Here is a 14701-nt window from a genome sequence, read left to right as displayed (position 1 = left end):
GACGTGCAAGTTGTGTTAGGTGCAGAATTTTGTAACAACGCTGAAATAATAATAAATCGTGACGGAATAAAAATACAAAGCCAGGAAAAGCATGCCGAAACTGAATTAGGTGCGCTAATGAAAATCAACGTCGAAAGTGCCGAAAATTTAAACATAAACATTGACGAGAGTGCAACAACTGAGGCAAAACGCGAAGTTTACGATCTGATTAAGAACTATAAACCGACGAGTACAAAAACAACAAACGTTTCAATGCGTATCGTTTTAAAGGACGACACTCCCGTACATTCGCGCCCGCGTAGATTCGCGTTTTCCGAGCGGTGTATTATAGACGATCAAATCGAACAATGGCTCAAGGACGGAATCATCGAGCATTCTGAGTCCGAGTACAGCAGTCCGGTCGTCCTGGTCAAGAAACGCGACAACACACCTCGACTCTGCATTGACTATAGGAGGATTAACAAGGTAATAGTACGAGATATGTTTCCCCTTCCCTTGATCGAAGACCAACTAGACCGCCTGCAAGATGCCCATGTATTCAGCACGCTGGACCTCAAAAACGGATTCTTCCACGTTAATGTCGATGAAGAAAGCCGCAAGTTCACATCCCTTGTAACTCACAATGGCCAGTACCAGTTCCTGAAAGTCCCTTTTGGCCTCACGAATTCTCCAGGCGTATTTCAAAGACACGTTAACGCCATTTTCCGAGACTTGACCCGTTCTGGTATTGCGATTCCCTACGTCGACGATATCATAGTCCCAGCTACAAACGAAAACGAAGCAGTAGCCAATCTCAAGACAGTCGTCAAGCGTTGTGAGGAGTATGGTTTAGTTATCAACCTAAAGAAATGCTGCTTCCTAAAAAAGAAAATCGAGTTTCTAGGCCATCGTATTGAAAACCAATCGATAAGCATCTCAGACGACAAGACGAAAGCTGTGACGAAGTTTCCTCTCCCGACAAACCAGAAGCAATTACAAAGCTTTCTGGGTCTGGTTGGATATTTTCGCAAATTCATCCTGAGCTTTTCGATCATCGCCAAACCTTTGACCGATCTTATGAAGCATGACGCCAAGTTTTGTTTTTCTGGCAGAGAGATTGACGCTTTTAACAAGCTTAAGAGTTTGATTACCCAAAAACCTGTGCTAAAAATTTTTCATCCGCAGCACGAAACAGAACTTCATACAGATGCTTCGATTGACGGTTTTGGGGCAGTTTTACTCCAAAAATCTCCTAAGGATAACCAGGTTCATCCAGTGTACTACATGAGTAAGAAAACTACAGACGCAGAAAGAAAGTTTTCTAGCTACGAGTTGGAGATCCTGGCAGTGGTAGAAGCTTTCCGAAAATTCCGAATATACCTGTTGGGTATGCACTTCAAGCTGATCAGCGATTGCAATGCTTTCACGAAGACAATTGAGAAAAGAGAAGTCTGCACCAGAGTCGCACGTTGGATCCTCGAACTTCAGGAGTTTGACTTTGAAGTCGAACACAGATCAGGCACTCGCATACGCCATGCTGATGCTCTAAGCCGTTACCCTGTAATGATGATCTCCGACGATAGTTTGCACAGCAAATTGAAGTCTGTTCAATCGCAAGACGATGAATTAAAAGCCATAATTGACATCCTTGCTGAGAAATCTATACACAACAATTTCTTTTTACGATCTGGATTGCTGTACAAATTGGTGAACGACGATGAGCTTATTGTTGTACCACCGATCCTTCAACGTGAAATCATTCGACAGGCTCATGAAAAAGGTCATTTTTCTGTAAAGAAAACCAGAGAGATCATCGGAAAGAAATATTACATTCCTAAACTTGAAGACAAGATCCAAAGACAGATTAAATGCTGCATTCCGTGTATCGTATCCAACCGCAAGCTTGGGAAAAAAGAAGGAGAGTTGCACCCATTGCCCAAGGAAGCGGAGCCACTTCAAACCTTCCACATCGATTTTTTGGGTCCTCTGGAATCAACTCACAAGGCGTACAAACACATTCTTGCTGTCATTGACGGATTCACCAAATTTTGTTGGCTATATCCTACGAAATCAACATCCTCTAAGGACGTCATCACTAGACTAGAGGCTCAGAGCGCAATATTTGGAAATCCTGCTCAAATAATATCCGATCGAGGCACAGCGTTTACCTCAGACGAGTTCAAGAAGTATTGTGAAAACGAGGGCATTGAACTTCACGCAGTAACAACTGGAGTTCCGAGAGCAAACGGTCAAGTCGAACGCCTCAACGCCACAATTGTATCTGTACTGTCCAAACTGTCATTAGATGATCCCAGCAAGTGGTATAAGTTCGTGAACCAGGTACAGCAGACAATTAATTCGACGTACTGCAGAAGTACACACACAACTCCATTCGAACTTCTTGTAGGCATCAAGATGCGCACTAAAACAGACGTCCTGTTGAAGGAAATGATTGAGCAAGAGTTGATACAAATGTTTCAGGACAATCGAGACGAGATCCGCAAAGCTGCAAAGCAACAGATCCTGGCTATGCAGAATGAAAACAAGCACTCATACAACCTCAGACGTAGACCAGCAGCAACATACAAAGTTGGCGATATTGTCGCTATCAAACGCACGCAACTTGGCGGTGGACTTAAGTTAAAGCCTAAGTACTTGGGTCCCTACCGCGTTACAAAAGTCAAGCCGAAGGACACTTATGATGTTGTAAAGGAATCGCTAACTACGGACGGACCAAGATACACTACCTCTTGCGCTGAATACATGAAGCCATGGATGAATATATCCTCCGAGGACGACGACGATACATTCGGGACGAATGTTTAGAAGGATGGCCGAGTTGTGGGAATAGGTCTGGCATCCTTGTCAGCCGAACCCACCACAGATGAACAGCACTACTATTTATGGGCGTGGTGAAAAAGGAAGTCTTGTACAAGCACTTAGAACGAGAGAGACGAAGACGAAAGACGTGAAATATATACGAAGTAAAAGAACGACGCGAGTAATAATCTAAAAACGCTGTTAAAATCCCTATTAAATACCTAAAACTATAATCAGAACTACTTATCACTATTTCATTTAAATAAAACTCTAAACCTATTATAATAAAATTACAATTAGTGGGACTTTTCATTTAAAACAGAAAAACCAATCCCACATTACCAACATTTGTTGACTTTGGGCTACCGAAATAGCTGCAGGATTTGCCAGCCTGCCGAAGAGAATTCGGACACATGGCCCAAAATAAGTGTCAACTGGCATGTGAAAATAGACAAGATGTGTGGGCCGCCGAGAAGGGCTGCCGCAAATGGCCGAAACGTGGCCATAAATTAACGGGCGTCACAACTAATGAAAATGTTGGACCCGGTATCTCTGTCCCGACTTGCATCCCAAAATTTAATTAATCTCATCACTTTGGCCTGACAGCAACTGGATCGATGGCCGTGGGGACTGACATTTAGAGCATCCAAGTAATATAGATATTGAAAGATTGGCGGAAAGCGTTGAACATTCTGAGGAAACTCTATAAAACATGATACAAATAGAGGTCATACATTTATTTATTTATTTATAAATATATTATATATATTATATATTTATAATAAATATTTTGGGCTATTTCTAAAAAACTAAATGGGTGTTATAAGTTTAAAAAATTTAAGTTCTTGTGTCAAATCGGATATGGGATTCAACTTATTTTTTTTAGGTTTTTGTATAAATAAGTAATAAAAAATAAAACGTTTTTATTTACATTAAAAGTACAAATTTAATGCTAACATGTTTACAGCCAATTGGTGCATTAAAATTCATAGGACATTTAGTTTCATAAATCACTAATGTTTTTAGATTTTTGTGGTAGGTATGTACACCAATTGGCTTAACATATATTTGCATTTAAGACTTATAATAAAAATGTATTTATATTTATAAAAAAAATTTTAAAAAATGTCATACCTTGTGTTCTTATTTTTATTAAAATTAAAAAATAGACTGTTTATAAATGCTACTAATAAAAATATAAAGGTATCCTTTAATTTATACTTCATATTTTAAAACTTTTTTTAAATACAATTAAGGACCGTGGTTTTTAAACAAAAATGTGTGCTGTCCACAACTGAAATTTTTAATATGTTTTCCCTAGCGTTTAAGGTCTTTTGTTGTTTTTTATTTACCGCAGCATATACATACATCATTTCCTTTCCCAGTGAGAATTTTAGCCAAATGTGAAGCTGTTGTACATAGCTGTTAAAAAACAAATGTTTGCTCATTTTTATGCATATTTTCACTGCTCATTAAACCCCCCTACCCACCAACATTTATAATTCACTTTGCCTTCCGTTCCTCCTCATGGTTTTTTTACTATTTATATCCTGGCTAACTTGAGTCCCCACTTTCGTTTATTTTTCAGTTGTGCAACAAAGTTGGCAGTCCATAAAAATGCTCTGGCCGGGAGTGGGCGCAAATTAGCAGCCACATCAATTTCAGCGCGGCGAGCCAAACTTAATTAAAACGCGTGTTGGCCAGACAAAATTTCGGACGCTGTCGAGACTTAATTGAATTTTAACCAACTGCCCGTGCCGACAACAAATGCGTTGGCCTTGGTCCTTCAGGCTGCTCTGCCCCGGTATACTGCCCACTTCCATGTCCGCGTCCATGTCCACGTCCTTGCCGCACTGAAGCCGAAGTGCCAGGAAGCAGTAACTACGATGCAACCGCTGCTGCTCGCGCTGATGTTGCTGCTGCAGCAGCAGCAACCATTGCTGGGGGGCAGCCCGTCCCAGCGGCAATTGGTCGGGCTGACTGATGACGGAAGGTCGGCCGCCGCATTAAGCGACAATTTAAATTCAACGCTAGTACCTGGCAAAACCATAAAAGCCATTGAGCGACAGATGAAAGCTGCTGGTGAAGTGGCGACCGCTCCCGCGGAAATGTTGCAAGTGACACCTGCAAACCAATTACCTGTGAACACACCGGCAACCCCCGCCCTCCCAACTGCGATCCCTAATCCGCCATCGGCAACACGGGCTCCGGATTTCTTTATGGCCGCCACAATGGCAACCGGAAACCATTCAGCACAAGGTGAACTTAAGAGGACGGAAAGTGCGGCAACCTTAGACGCAATCACGCCAGCAGCTGCAGTTCCACCAGCAGCAACATCAGAAGTAATAACAGCAGTAGAAGCCACAGCAGCAACATCGCTGACACGGGAGCAACACATGCTGCTCCCACGTCCCACAGCTGTGCAAATGGCACGAATAAATGTAGCAGCAACAATAGAAGACCAAATTGGAAGAGCAGTGATTCCGAGCCAAACAAACATGGCCGAGACACCAGCACCGGCAACGGCAACAGCAGCAGCAGCAACAGCCACGCCAACGGCAGCAATAATGCCAGCAAAAACAAAGCGCCACCGGGGGGACGGGGGCAATAAGAGTGTTCCGAGCGATGGAATAGAATTCAATACGGATGCCGCACTAAGCTCTGGCTATGTAAATGCCACAGGGGCGTGGCCGGCGACGACAACTGCCAATATAGTGGCAGTGGCAGTGGCGGTGGCAGCCGCATCGACCATATCGCCGTCACTAACGAGCACGGCGGAGGGTATTAGTGGCAAGACGGTGCCCACGCCCCGCCTGCTGGGAGCCGGTTTTGGGGCCAGCAACGTGGCCCAGATCCTGGCCAAGTCCCTGGACAGCCCGCCGCCGACCTCGGCCTCCGGCTGGCCGGTCAAGCACGCCGCAGTGCTCGAGGGCGACGTCATTCTCGGCGGCCTGATGATGGTCCACTCGCGCGAGGACAGCATCACCTGCGGACCCATCATGCCGCAGGGCGGCATCCAGGCCCTGGAGGCGATGCTCTACACCTTGGACCAGGTCAACAAGCACCAGCTGCTGCCGAACGTCACGCTGGGCGCCCACCTGCTGGACGACTGCGACAAGGACACCTACGGCCTGGAAATGGCCGTCGACTTTATCAAAGGTGGGTGCAATTATCTTTGTCGCGCTGTCCAATTAATGTGCAGTCTGAGAAGCTCACAAAAAATCAGAAATTAATTGTGTACACATTGAGTCATTTTTTGATAACTTAAAAAAATTATTAGGTCCAGGAAAATGTGAAAGCTTTTCAGCATTTTATTACCTTCTTTACCTACTACAAAATTGCATACAATAGAACATTTTTGATGGCCAAAAAATGGACTTTCTTAGCTCCATCACATTAAAAATCTCACCTCAATGATGATTAGTAGACATCGGATTTTACGTTTTTTTTTGGTTGTGGTATTAAAAGTCTAAACTTTTGTAAATAGGCTTATAAAAATACAAGTTTTCAGAAAATGATGGCATACCAAAAATACGCCTTTTTTAGTTCAAAAGGTTTAAGAAATATGTTTAGCATAGGTTTTATTTTCCACTTTTAGAATTTATTAGATGACTTTTTTCATTAGCACCGTCTCAGAGTCTTATCATAGCAAGCTGTAAAAGTATTTAAAACAATTTTAAATTTGTGTTTTTAAATTTAAGTTGGTTAACTTTATGTTTTGTTTTTGATTTGATGTTTAAAAGGTGTGATAAAAAAAAATGCTGTTATAGATTTTTTTACAGTACATATTAGTTTTTTCATGTTTTTTGGAGTAAATTTCTGCCTTTTTATACCCGTTACTCGTAGAGTAAAAGGGTATACTAGATTCGTCGGAAAGTATGTAACAGGCAGAAGGAAGCGTTTCCGACCCCATAAAGTATATATATTCTTGATCAGGATCACTAGCCGAGTCGATCTAGCCATGTCCGTCTGTCCGTCTGTCCGTCTGTCCGTCTGTCCGTCTGTCCGTATGAACGCTGAGATCTTGGAAACTATAAGAGTTACAATACTGGGATTAGGCATGCAGATTCCTGAGATTCCTGCGCAGCGCAAGTTTGTTTCAAAAGAGTGCCACGCCCACTCTAACGCCCACAAACCGCCCAAAACTGTGGCTCCTACAGTTTTGATGCTAGAACAAAAATTTTAACTGAAATGTATTGTTCTCATCAATACCTACCGACTGACCTAAAAAAAGTTTGCCACGCCCACTTTAACGCCCACAAACCGCCCACAAACTTCAAAAAATCGTAAATATGAACGCGGATATCTCGGAAAATATCAAAGATAGAGAAACGAGATTTCAGATTTAGATTCCGTAGGCTTGAGCGCAGCGCAAGTTTATTACGCGAATATGCCACGCCCACTCCAACGCCCACAAACCGCCCAAGTCTGTGGCGCCCACAATTTTCATGGTAGATAAAAAATTTAAACTGAAATGTATTGGTCTCGTCAATACCTATCGATTGATTTAAAAAAAACTTTGCCACGCCCACTCTAACGCCCACAACGCTTAAATCTGTCTACCGCCGGTAGGTGGCGCATTTGCTGCTTGCATATCTCCATTTTCCTTTGGTCCCTTTAGCTGAGTAACGGGTATCTGATAGTCGAGGTACTCGACTATAGCGTTCTTCCTTGTTTTGAGTGTATTAATTTGATTCCGCTCTACGTCACAAGATGTCAGTGGTGAATTGGTTGATTTAAAAACGTTTTCTTTTGTAATGTTGGGTACTGAGAATGTATAGTTGTTTATTGAAGTGTTAATGTATTCAATTATGGAAAATTCTGCATTTCGATGTAAAAATAATTGCATTTTTTCTTATATATCTTGGCATTTTTCGTTTTTAATCTTTAATCAAAAGCCTCGCGACTGAGAAATTATTCTACCTTAAACAAAATCAATTACAACTTTATTACTTGGAGGCATATATTCAAAACAAACAAGTTTAAGCAACGTTGACATATTCCGAAATATGATTTTAGGTCCGTTACATGAAGCAAATTTGTATACAATTCCAATAAATAAGATCCCATGTCTATGCATTAGGAATGTAAATTCTTAAATTAATTAATATGCAATCCCAAAATAATGCAATAAGTTAACTAAAGCTTTATGAACATTTGAATTAATTTATTGATAGCCAAAATAAATATTTAAAGTCCAGGAAAACAAGAAATCTTTTATGCTTTTTATTACCCTCTTTAACTTTTTAAAATGTGTATACAATAGAAAATTTTTGATGTCCGAAAAACATACTTTTTTAAGAGCAGCCAGTTTTCAATGCTAGATAAGTATATAAGTATTAGTTCATTAAAAACAAGTAATATTTTGATCCTCGTTAAATATAGCGAAGAAGTGTTTAAGATTAATGAGCTGAATTTGTAATAAGGTACCATTTTTCTTATGACAAATTTACATCCCAGAAATGTTTGAAACTTTTTCAAGCAATTTTACTTTTACCACTTAAGCTGTCCTCTCTCTTCATTTTTAATTTTTTGTACTGCAAACTTTTTTGCTTAAATTACATTTCTTGTTTTGACTTTTGTGGCAGGTCATAAATTAGCATAGAGTTTACTCATACTCATCCTAATTGGATTAACCAATGCAATGTTTGATATTAAAATGGGAAAAATTCAAAAGCGCTTTAATTGATAGTATTTAATATTTATTTAATATATCAGGACGCACATTTTGATACGGTTCCACTTTGTACATACAGTTCTGGTTTAAACAATAGTTTTAGCATATACGTTGGTAGTTGTTTGTTCTTCTCTAAGCCCCAAATATAAAATATACGTTAAATTGTTGTGTGCGATTGCTTGGAAATAAGTATTTTACACCGCGACAATGAAATTTATTGTTTGGCAGGGCCGAACATGCCGTCGCCAGAATATCAACAATTTTAAACCACAAAAAATATAGCAATTGAATAAAAATCGAAAAAAATATATTCGAAGGGAAAACACAGGGTCTGAAATAAACGAGTGTGAAATGCAAATGAAAAACTCAGAAGCCATAAAAATGCAAGTACTTGCTTATATTTGTACACGTTTAATACGATTTCTACGGTGAATCAATATTTCATGGACTTCTCCACGACTTTTACTGCTCATGATTCATTTCATTCTCTCGTGGTATTGTCGATTTCTCATCAAAGCCTTTTACAAAAAAGTGCAAACAATACAAGCCAAATAATCCTCCCACAAATTGAAATCGTGGTATATTTCAGCTACAAGGCCGTGCTATTAGCGTTATAACCTTTAACAAGTATTAAAGACCACCATTGTGTGCTACATTCAAATCGCTTCTTCGATTGAATGGATGTTATTTTTTGTTTATATGCAAATCGTTTGCCAATATACACGCAAATTCCCTGTTTAGTTCAATAGTATTCAATTGTTCAGCAGCATATCATGTTGCAACCCGCCCACTTCACCTAATATTGGAATTCACATTTGCACAACTGCAAAAAAGTTTGTCTTTTTGCTAAACTTTTTTATGCACAGAACCAAAAACGATTTAAAAATTTTTTAAAAACAAGATTTTAAGATTTTTTTAAGATAAAAATTAAAAATTGTTTTTTGGAATTTGATATGACTATTAAGTAATACCCTTTTAATTTGATTTCAATCACAAATTTACAACACAGCGATGGAGACGTTTCCAACCGTATATAGAATATATCATCTTAATTAGCATCTCTTGGCGAGTCAATCTACCCATGTCCGCCTGTCTGTCCGTTCGTCCACTTTTCACTTTATTACAAGATATATTAAAAGTCAGTACTCTGGAGTACAACACACTTTTTTGGATTTCAGAACTTCGAATTAAATTGCTTTTTAATCAGACGACTGAGTCATATATGTATGTAGTTTCAACAGGATCGATCGGAAAATCAATGTGAAAATATATTCTAGCTTAGTTGTTTTTTGATCTTTTCTTCTCTGAGGGAAAGCTATTTCTCACGATTTTAGAATTTAGAGTAAAATTGTTTATTAATCACAGGACTACATCACCATAAGAACTATCGGTATTTACTATATTTTCACGGAACTGAAAAAAATGTTTAATCCCATTCTTAACAAAATTTAGATGGGACTATTAACTTATTATTTATTTATTTACATTTTTAACTAATCCTAAAATAATTGTGTAGAACTAAAAATCCTTTAAGTCAGCTTGTTGCCATTAGAACCAATATAATTTCAAAGTGATGCAAAAAGCAAAAATATTAAAAATTCATTGATGGTTTTGTGGTTAGCTTTTAAGCGCAGTTTGATTTTCATATTTCAGTTAATCCTGCGGTGCCCTATGAAGTTCACCGCAAACCATCTTTTTTTTCCTGATTTTTCTAATCAAAATGAAGGTAGCAGTTCTGATCGCAAACCAAGAGTTCCTCCTTCTCTTGGAAAATATAATAACTCCTAGATGTTCGTTTGCCTTAAAAAAAAGGATTAAAAATTTGTCAAATAAAATGTGTATTCCGTAAATCTATATATTAGTTCAACTGTATGAAAAAAGCGAGTTTTTTTTTGTACTTTTTTGAAGAAAGTGGACAAGTTTAAAAGTGTTGAATGGCAATCTTAATCGTGACCAGAAGATTTCCCTGTATTTCATAAGTCATAATTTTCCTGAGCTGGTAACACCAACATCGACTTTCTCTTTGACCCCCATTCTGCATAGCAAAAACCCCTCACCACTTTCTTCACAACTCCTTTCCCCTTAAGATGAGCCAGCATTTTTTCGGTCTGGCAACGCTTGATTCTTTTAATTTGCCAGTGGCAACGCTTGATTCTTTTAATTTCTGAGAAATTTTAAAATAACTGTTATAAAGCATATGTGTGGAAGCTATGTTAATCGTGGCTGTATAACAGTCTCTGAGCTTTTGCATGGGTTGTGTCCTGGCTAAGAACCCCACTGTTGGCTTGAGTTTTGGGACATCTTTGGGACACGCCAAGTAAATCATAAAAGCGTGTCCTGAAAATCTATAAAATGCATATCACTTCTATTTCAGACTTTACGATAACCAATCTTGGCCGTTATATTTGCCATGGGACATCAAACCATTTGAAGGCTACTCAACATATAAATTGTTTATGCTATCCTAAAGATTCTTTACGACCCACGCTGCTCAATGGTCATCATCCCGTGCCGAAGAATGTCGGGATGAATCAGTGCCGGAGTGACCCAGTTACTTGCAAATTATATTTTTATTTTCAACAGCCCACCACGCACTTTTACTTCACATCCGCAGGGCGGGAGGCCACGCATCCCCATCAAAGGAGGCATAAAAAAGTGTATCTCCCATGAAGCGCTGTGTCAACCCTGGACACGGGGTTTCCTTTTTGCTCATATCGTTTTAATTCGATGGGAAGCCCCCAATCTGGCGGCTGTGTTGTTGCCACTTAATGGAATTTGCCGCTTATGCGTTCCGCATGCCGCGCATTATCCTTTCTATGCCTGCCAGGATTCCCCAGTTTCCTGCGAAACCGGAGCTTTTTGCCCTCTGCCTTTGGTTGACAGGCTGCCTGCTTGGCTAAAAGTTTTTCTCTGCCGATTTCGGCGTTTTTCCTCTTTGTCTTGCCTTTTTTGTTGGCGTTTTCCCCCTTTCCGACTTCCTTAAGACTTTCGCACATATGCGGCCTTGTGCGTGCCTATGTGTTTTGACTTTTAACCAGGATTTCTGGCGTGCTTTGTCTAGTTTCTTGCCTCTGTTTAATTTGTGTGCCCTTAAGCTGGCTAAGCAGGGACTTATATTCATTCCCACTTTGGTTGATTTTTACTCGAGTTCTGATGGCAATAATTGCTGTGACTGTGGGCTTCTAGCATAATTCTTCCGCATCCTTAAATCGTTTTAATTTGCCTAATTCTGGGACATTCATTTTGTGGTCCAAAAAGCTCAGCCTACGTTTTTAATTTTAAATTTCAAAGAATTCCCATACAGGTTCCCAAAATAGAAAGTTCCAATTCGGAGCTATGGCTTCATTGGGTTCATTTGGGGATGACAACCTTTCACAAGCCGGACTCTGCTTTTCCGTGTTATCCTGGGCGATTCCAGCTCTTCTGTGTACTGCAGACTTGAATGCCAATGTTGTTAGCTCGTTTCTGCCCCTGAGCCGAGATACTCGAAACAACAAGCCAGGTATTGTTAGATGCTTGGCAATTCAACCGGCTTCTCGAGTGGTCGCCTTCACTTGCGGAGTTCCAACTCCATTTTAGATGCTCTTTTCATAGGCCGACTTAAGCTGTTTTTATTGCAAATCCTTGGCCTCCTGTCGTTGCTATTTGTTCAATTGTCCTGCAGCAGGTAAAAGCGATGCGGTTGCCGTCGGCTACATTGTGTATCTTGTGCTGGGTGAGTTTTTGTTCTGCTGTGTTGGTAGCTTGAGGAATACAGTTCGTCAACCATTTTCAATGGTTTCCGAGTCTATTTATACTAACTTAGAGAAGCCAAGCTTCACGTATCTTATAGTTATAACAAATAAAAATCAATTAAAGGCCAAGATCAAAATGTGCTCAGAAAGCCAAAAAAAAAACGTCTTCATATTGACACCTTTAGCAAAATTTATAGAAAATAAATATAAACAACTTAAACAAAAATCACATTTTATATCTAGCAGATATTCTTTTCTCGGTTGTCCAGTTTTAAAATAAAATTCCAGGCCACAGACTTTAAGGACGCTAGCGCCACCTAGCGGAGGGCAGTGGTATCACTAACCCCGTAAAGCCTATTTAACTTATTTACTCATTACTTTTAAAATAAGTGGGCAATGGGTATGATTTTCGTCATGTAGATAGGTATCGACGAATAAAATTAATTTCCATTTCAATTTGAGCATTATAAGCGTTTGTGGGCGTGACAAACTTTTTTCGGTAGGCATCGACGAAACAAAAGCATTTCAGTTAAAATTCCATTCACAACTGTGGGCATCACAAACTTTTGTAATTTGTGTGCATTATAATGGCCGTTGTTTTTGGATGAAACCAATTTGTGCTGCGCAGGAATCCTTAGAATAAAATATTCGTCACAGAAAGAAAACTAGATACACAAAACTTGTTATTTTTAGGTTCTTTCTGCATTCACATTCATTATTTCAAGCAATGCCCACTCGCCTGCACCGGAGTCAGTTCTCCTGAATTTTACTATGCCACTACCACAATGGCGCGAAAGGCAAACAGCGGAAAACCGAGCGATTCTATGAAAGGGCAATAGATGATGGCCATAACCGACGAACAGTCACAATGTATTGTTCAAGGGGAGGACGGATTCGGACGTAATGACAGCCGCAGGACAGACAAGTGGCTTTTACCCCTCCGCGTATAACCGTAGGCCAGTTAAGCGATAGAACAGTGAAGCCTTCCCCAGGCGCATGCTAACAAGTGTTTGTTCCATTCATAAATTCTACTAACCCAGTGGCCTCCAAAGAACACGAACACGAGCCAAGCCGAGGGGCGGCACGAAGGCGAAAGGACTGTCCTACGGTTTTAGCACACCCCTCTCGTGTCCCGAATTTAGAACACGACTCCTGTTGTCCTGCCCGCTATCAGTGGAATTTCAGTTGCACGCCGGTCCTTCAACAATGCAGACGTTCGCGGTAACCAACCAGCTTTGATTTTCACATCCTTATCGCAACACTATTAACTAGCGTCGGAAAATAAAACACGTGTAAATTTACCAAATAAATACCAATTCAAGGAATTTTTAAAAAAACTAGATGGAATAAAAAATTTTATTTGCCAAATTTGTTCTAATGTGCTTAAATCTAAAACTGCGAGTACTTTAAAGTGAATGTGTAAACGGACGCAAAATTCCCCACTTTCCATTTCTATAATTATAATGCGGATAAAATTATAAATGGTATTAAACAATCTAATAAAATATTATGATATATCCAAGTGATTGTGTAAACGGACGCAAAATTCCCAACTTTCTTTTTCTTAAATTATAATGTGATAAAAGTATAAATGGTATTACAACAACTTAATCAAATATTTTGAAATATCCAAATTGAAATACCTTTATAAGTAATAACAAGCCAGTACCTAAAACCTAAAATAATCTTGTCACAGAATGTCACAGCAAATTAAAAATGCAATATCTTTCAACCCAACAAATATGAAAAACAATCAGAAAATAAGTCATCACAACTTATTTCTTATTTAGTGTAAGCCACTTGCTTTGACCCCTAATTAATTAAGTTGCTACTGCCGACGCTTAATAAATCTGGAGACGTCTCGCCAGGAAAAAAGATAAATCTAAGGGGAGCCGAAACTAATTTCATTATGAAAATATAAACACAAAGTCTGAGCAGAGCAGACCTTTGGTAAACTTCCCTTTTTTGGGGTGTAGATTTTTGGCTGATTTTGCTTTCGGCTTGGCATTAAAAAAAAAGGACAAAGCAAACATTAATTAATACAACTTCTATATAATTTTTGAGGGAAAAGTAAATTTGGCCAAAACATGGAAAAATAAATCCGAGTACAGAAAAGTTGGGCGAAGTTTGTACTTAGCTAAATTTTTTTACCTTAATTATAAGTTGTTTGAAATCGCCGGAGTAATTCGTTTTAAGGTCTGAAATAGGAAAAGTTTGACGGTCGAAGCTGGTCTTGAAGTATTTTAATTAAAGTTAGGGGGCAGGGGAGTGATTTGTTGTCTTCTTTTTAAAAAAAAGTTAGCAGGCCAAAAGTCTATGGAACATAATATTAAAGCTATACGGAACCTACTGCTGCCTACATTTCGGATTTATTCATTTGAAAATCATGCGTCGGGGGCAGAGTAATTCGAGCGAATTATTACCCATACGTCGTGTGTGCGGCCCGGGTGTTCTGATAAACCTCGCTGGCAGGCTGAGGCAATTAGCAGCA

The 14701-nt window shown here is 39.4% G+C and overlaps 1 protein-coding gene across 5 annotated transcripts in view; it reads left to right on the top strand.

Moving 5' to 3' along the window:
• Positions 1 to 14701, top strand: part of LOC119551748 (metabotropic glutamate receptor 2) — a 114836-nt gene that overhangs the window by 41084 nt on the left and 59051 nt on the right. For 2 of the 5 annotated variants that reach the window (XM_037861271.1, XM_037861270.1), the window contains exon 2: positions 4388 to 5958. In XM_037861271.1, the coding sequence (XP_037717199.1) occupies positions 4686 to 5958 (1273 nt within the window). In that variant the 5' untranslated portion in view covers positions 4388 to 4685. Of the gene's footprint in view, positions 1 to 4387; positions 5959 to 13422; positions 13805 to 13986; positions 14002 to 14701 lie in introns of those variants that run through there. The other 3 variants (XM_037861273.1, XM_037861272.1, XM_037861274.1) reach the window with 3 other exon arrangements.

The sequence above is a fragment of the Drosophila subpulchrella genome, chromosome 2R (assembly GCF_014743375.2).
Source record: "Drosophila subpulchrella strain 33 F10 #4 breed RU33 chromosome 2R, RU_Dsub_v1.1 Primary Assembly, whole genome shotgun sequence".
Lineage (NCBI taxonomy): Eukaryota > Metazoa > Arthropoda > Insecta > Diptera > Drosophilidae > Drosophila > Drosophila subpulchrella.
The sequence above is the reverse complement of the archived record's forward strand: the minus strand, read 5'-3'. Positions and strand labels throughout refer to the sequence as shown.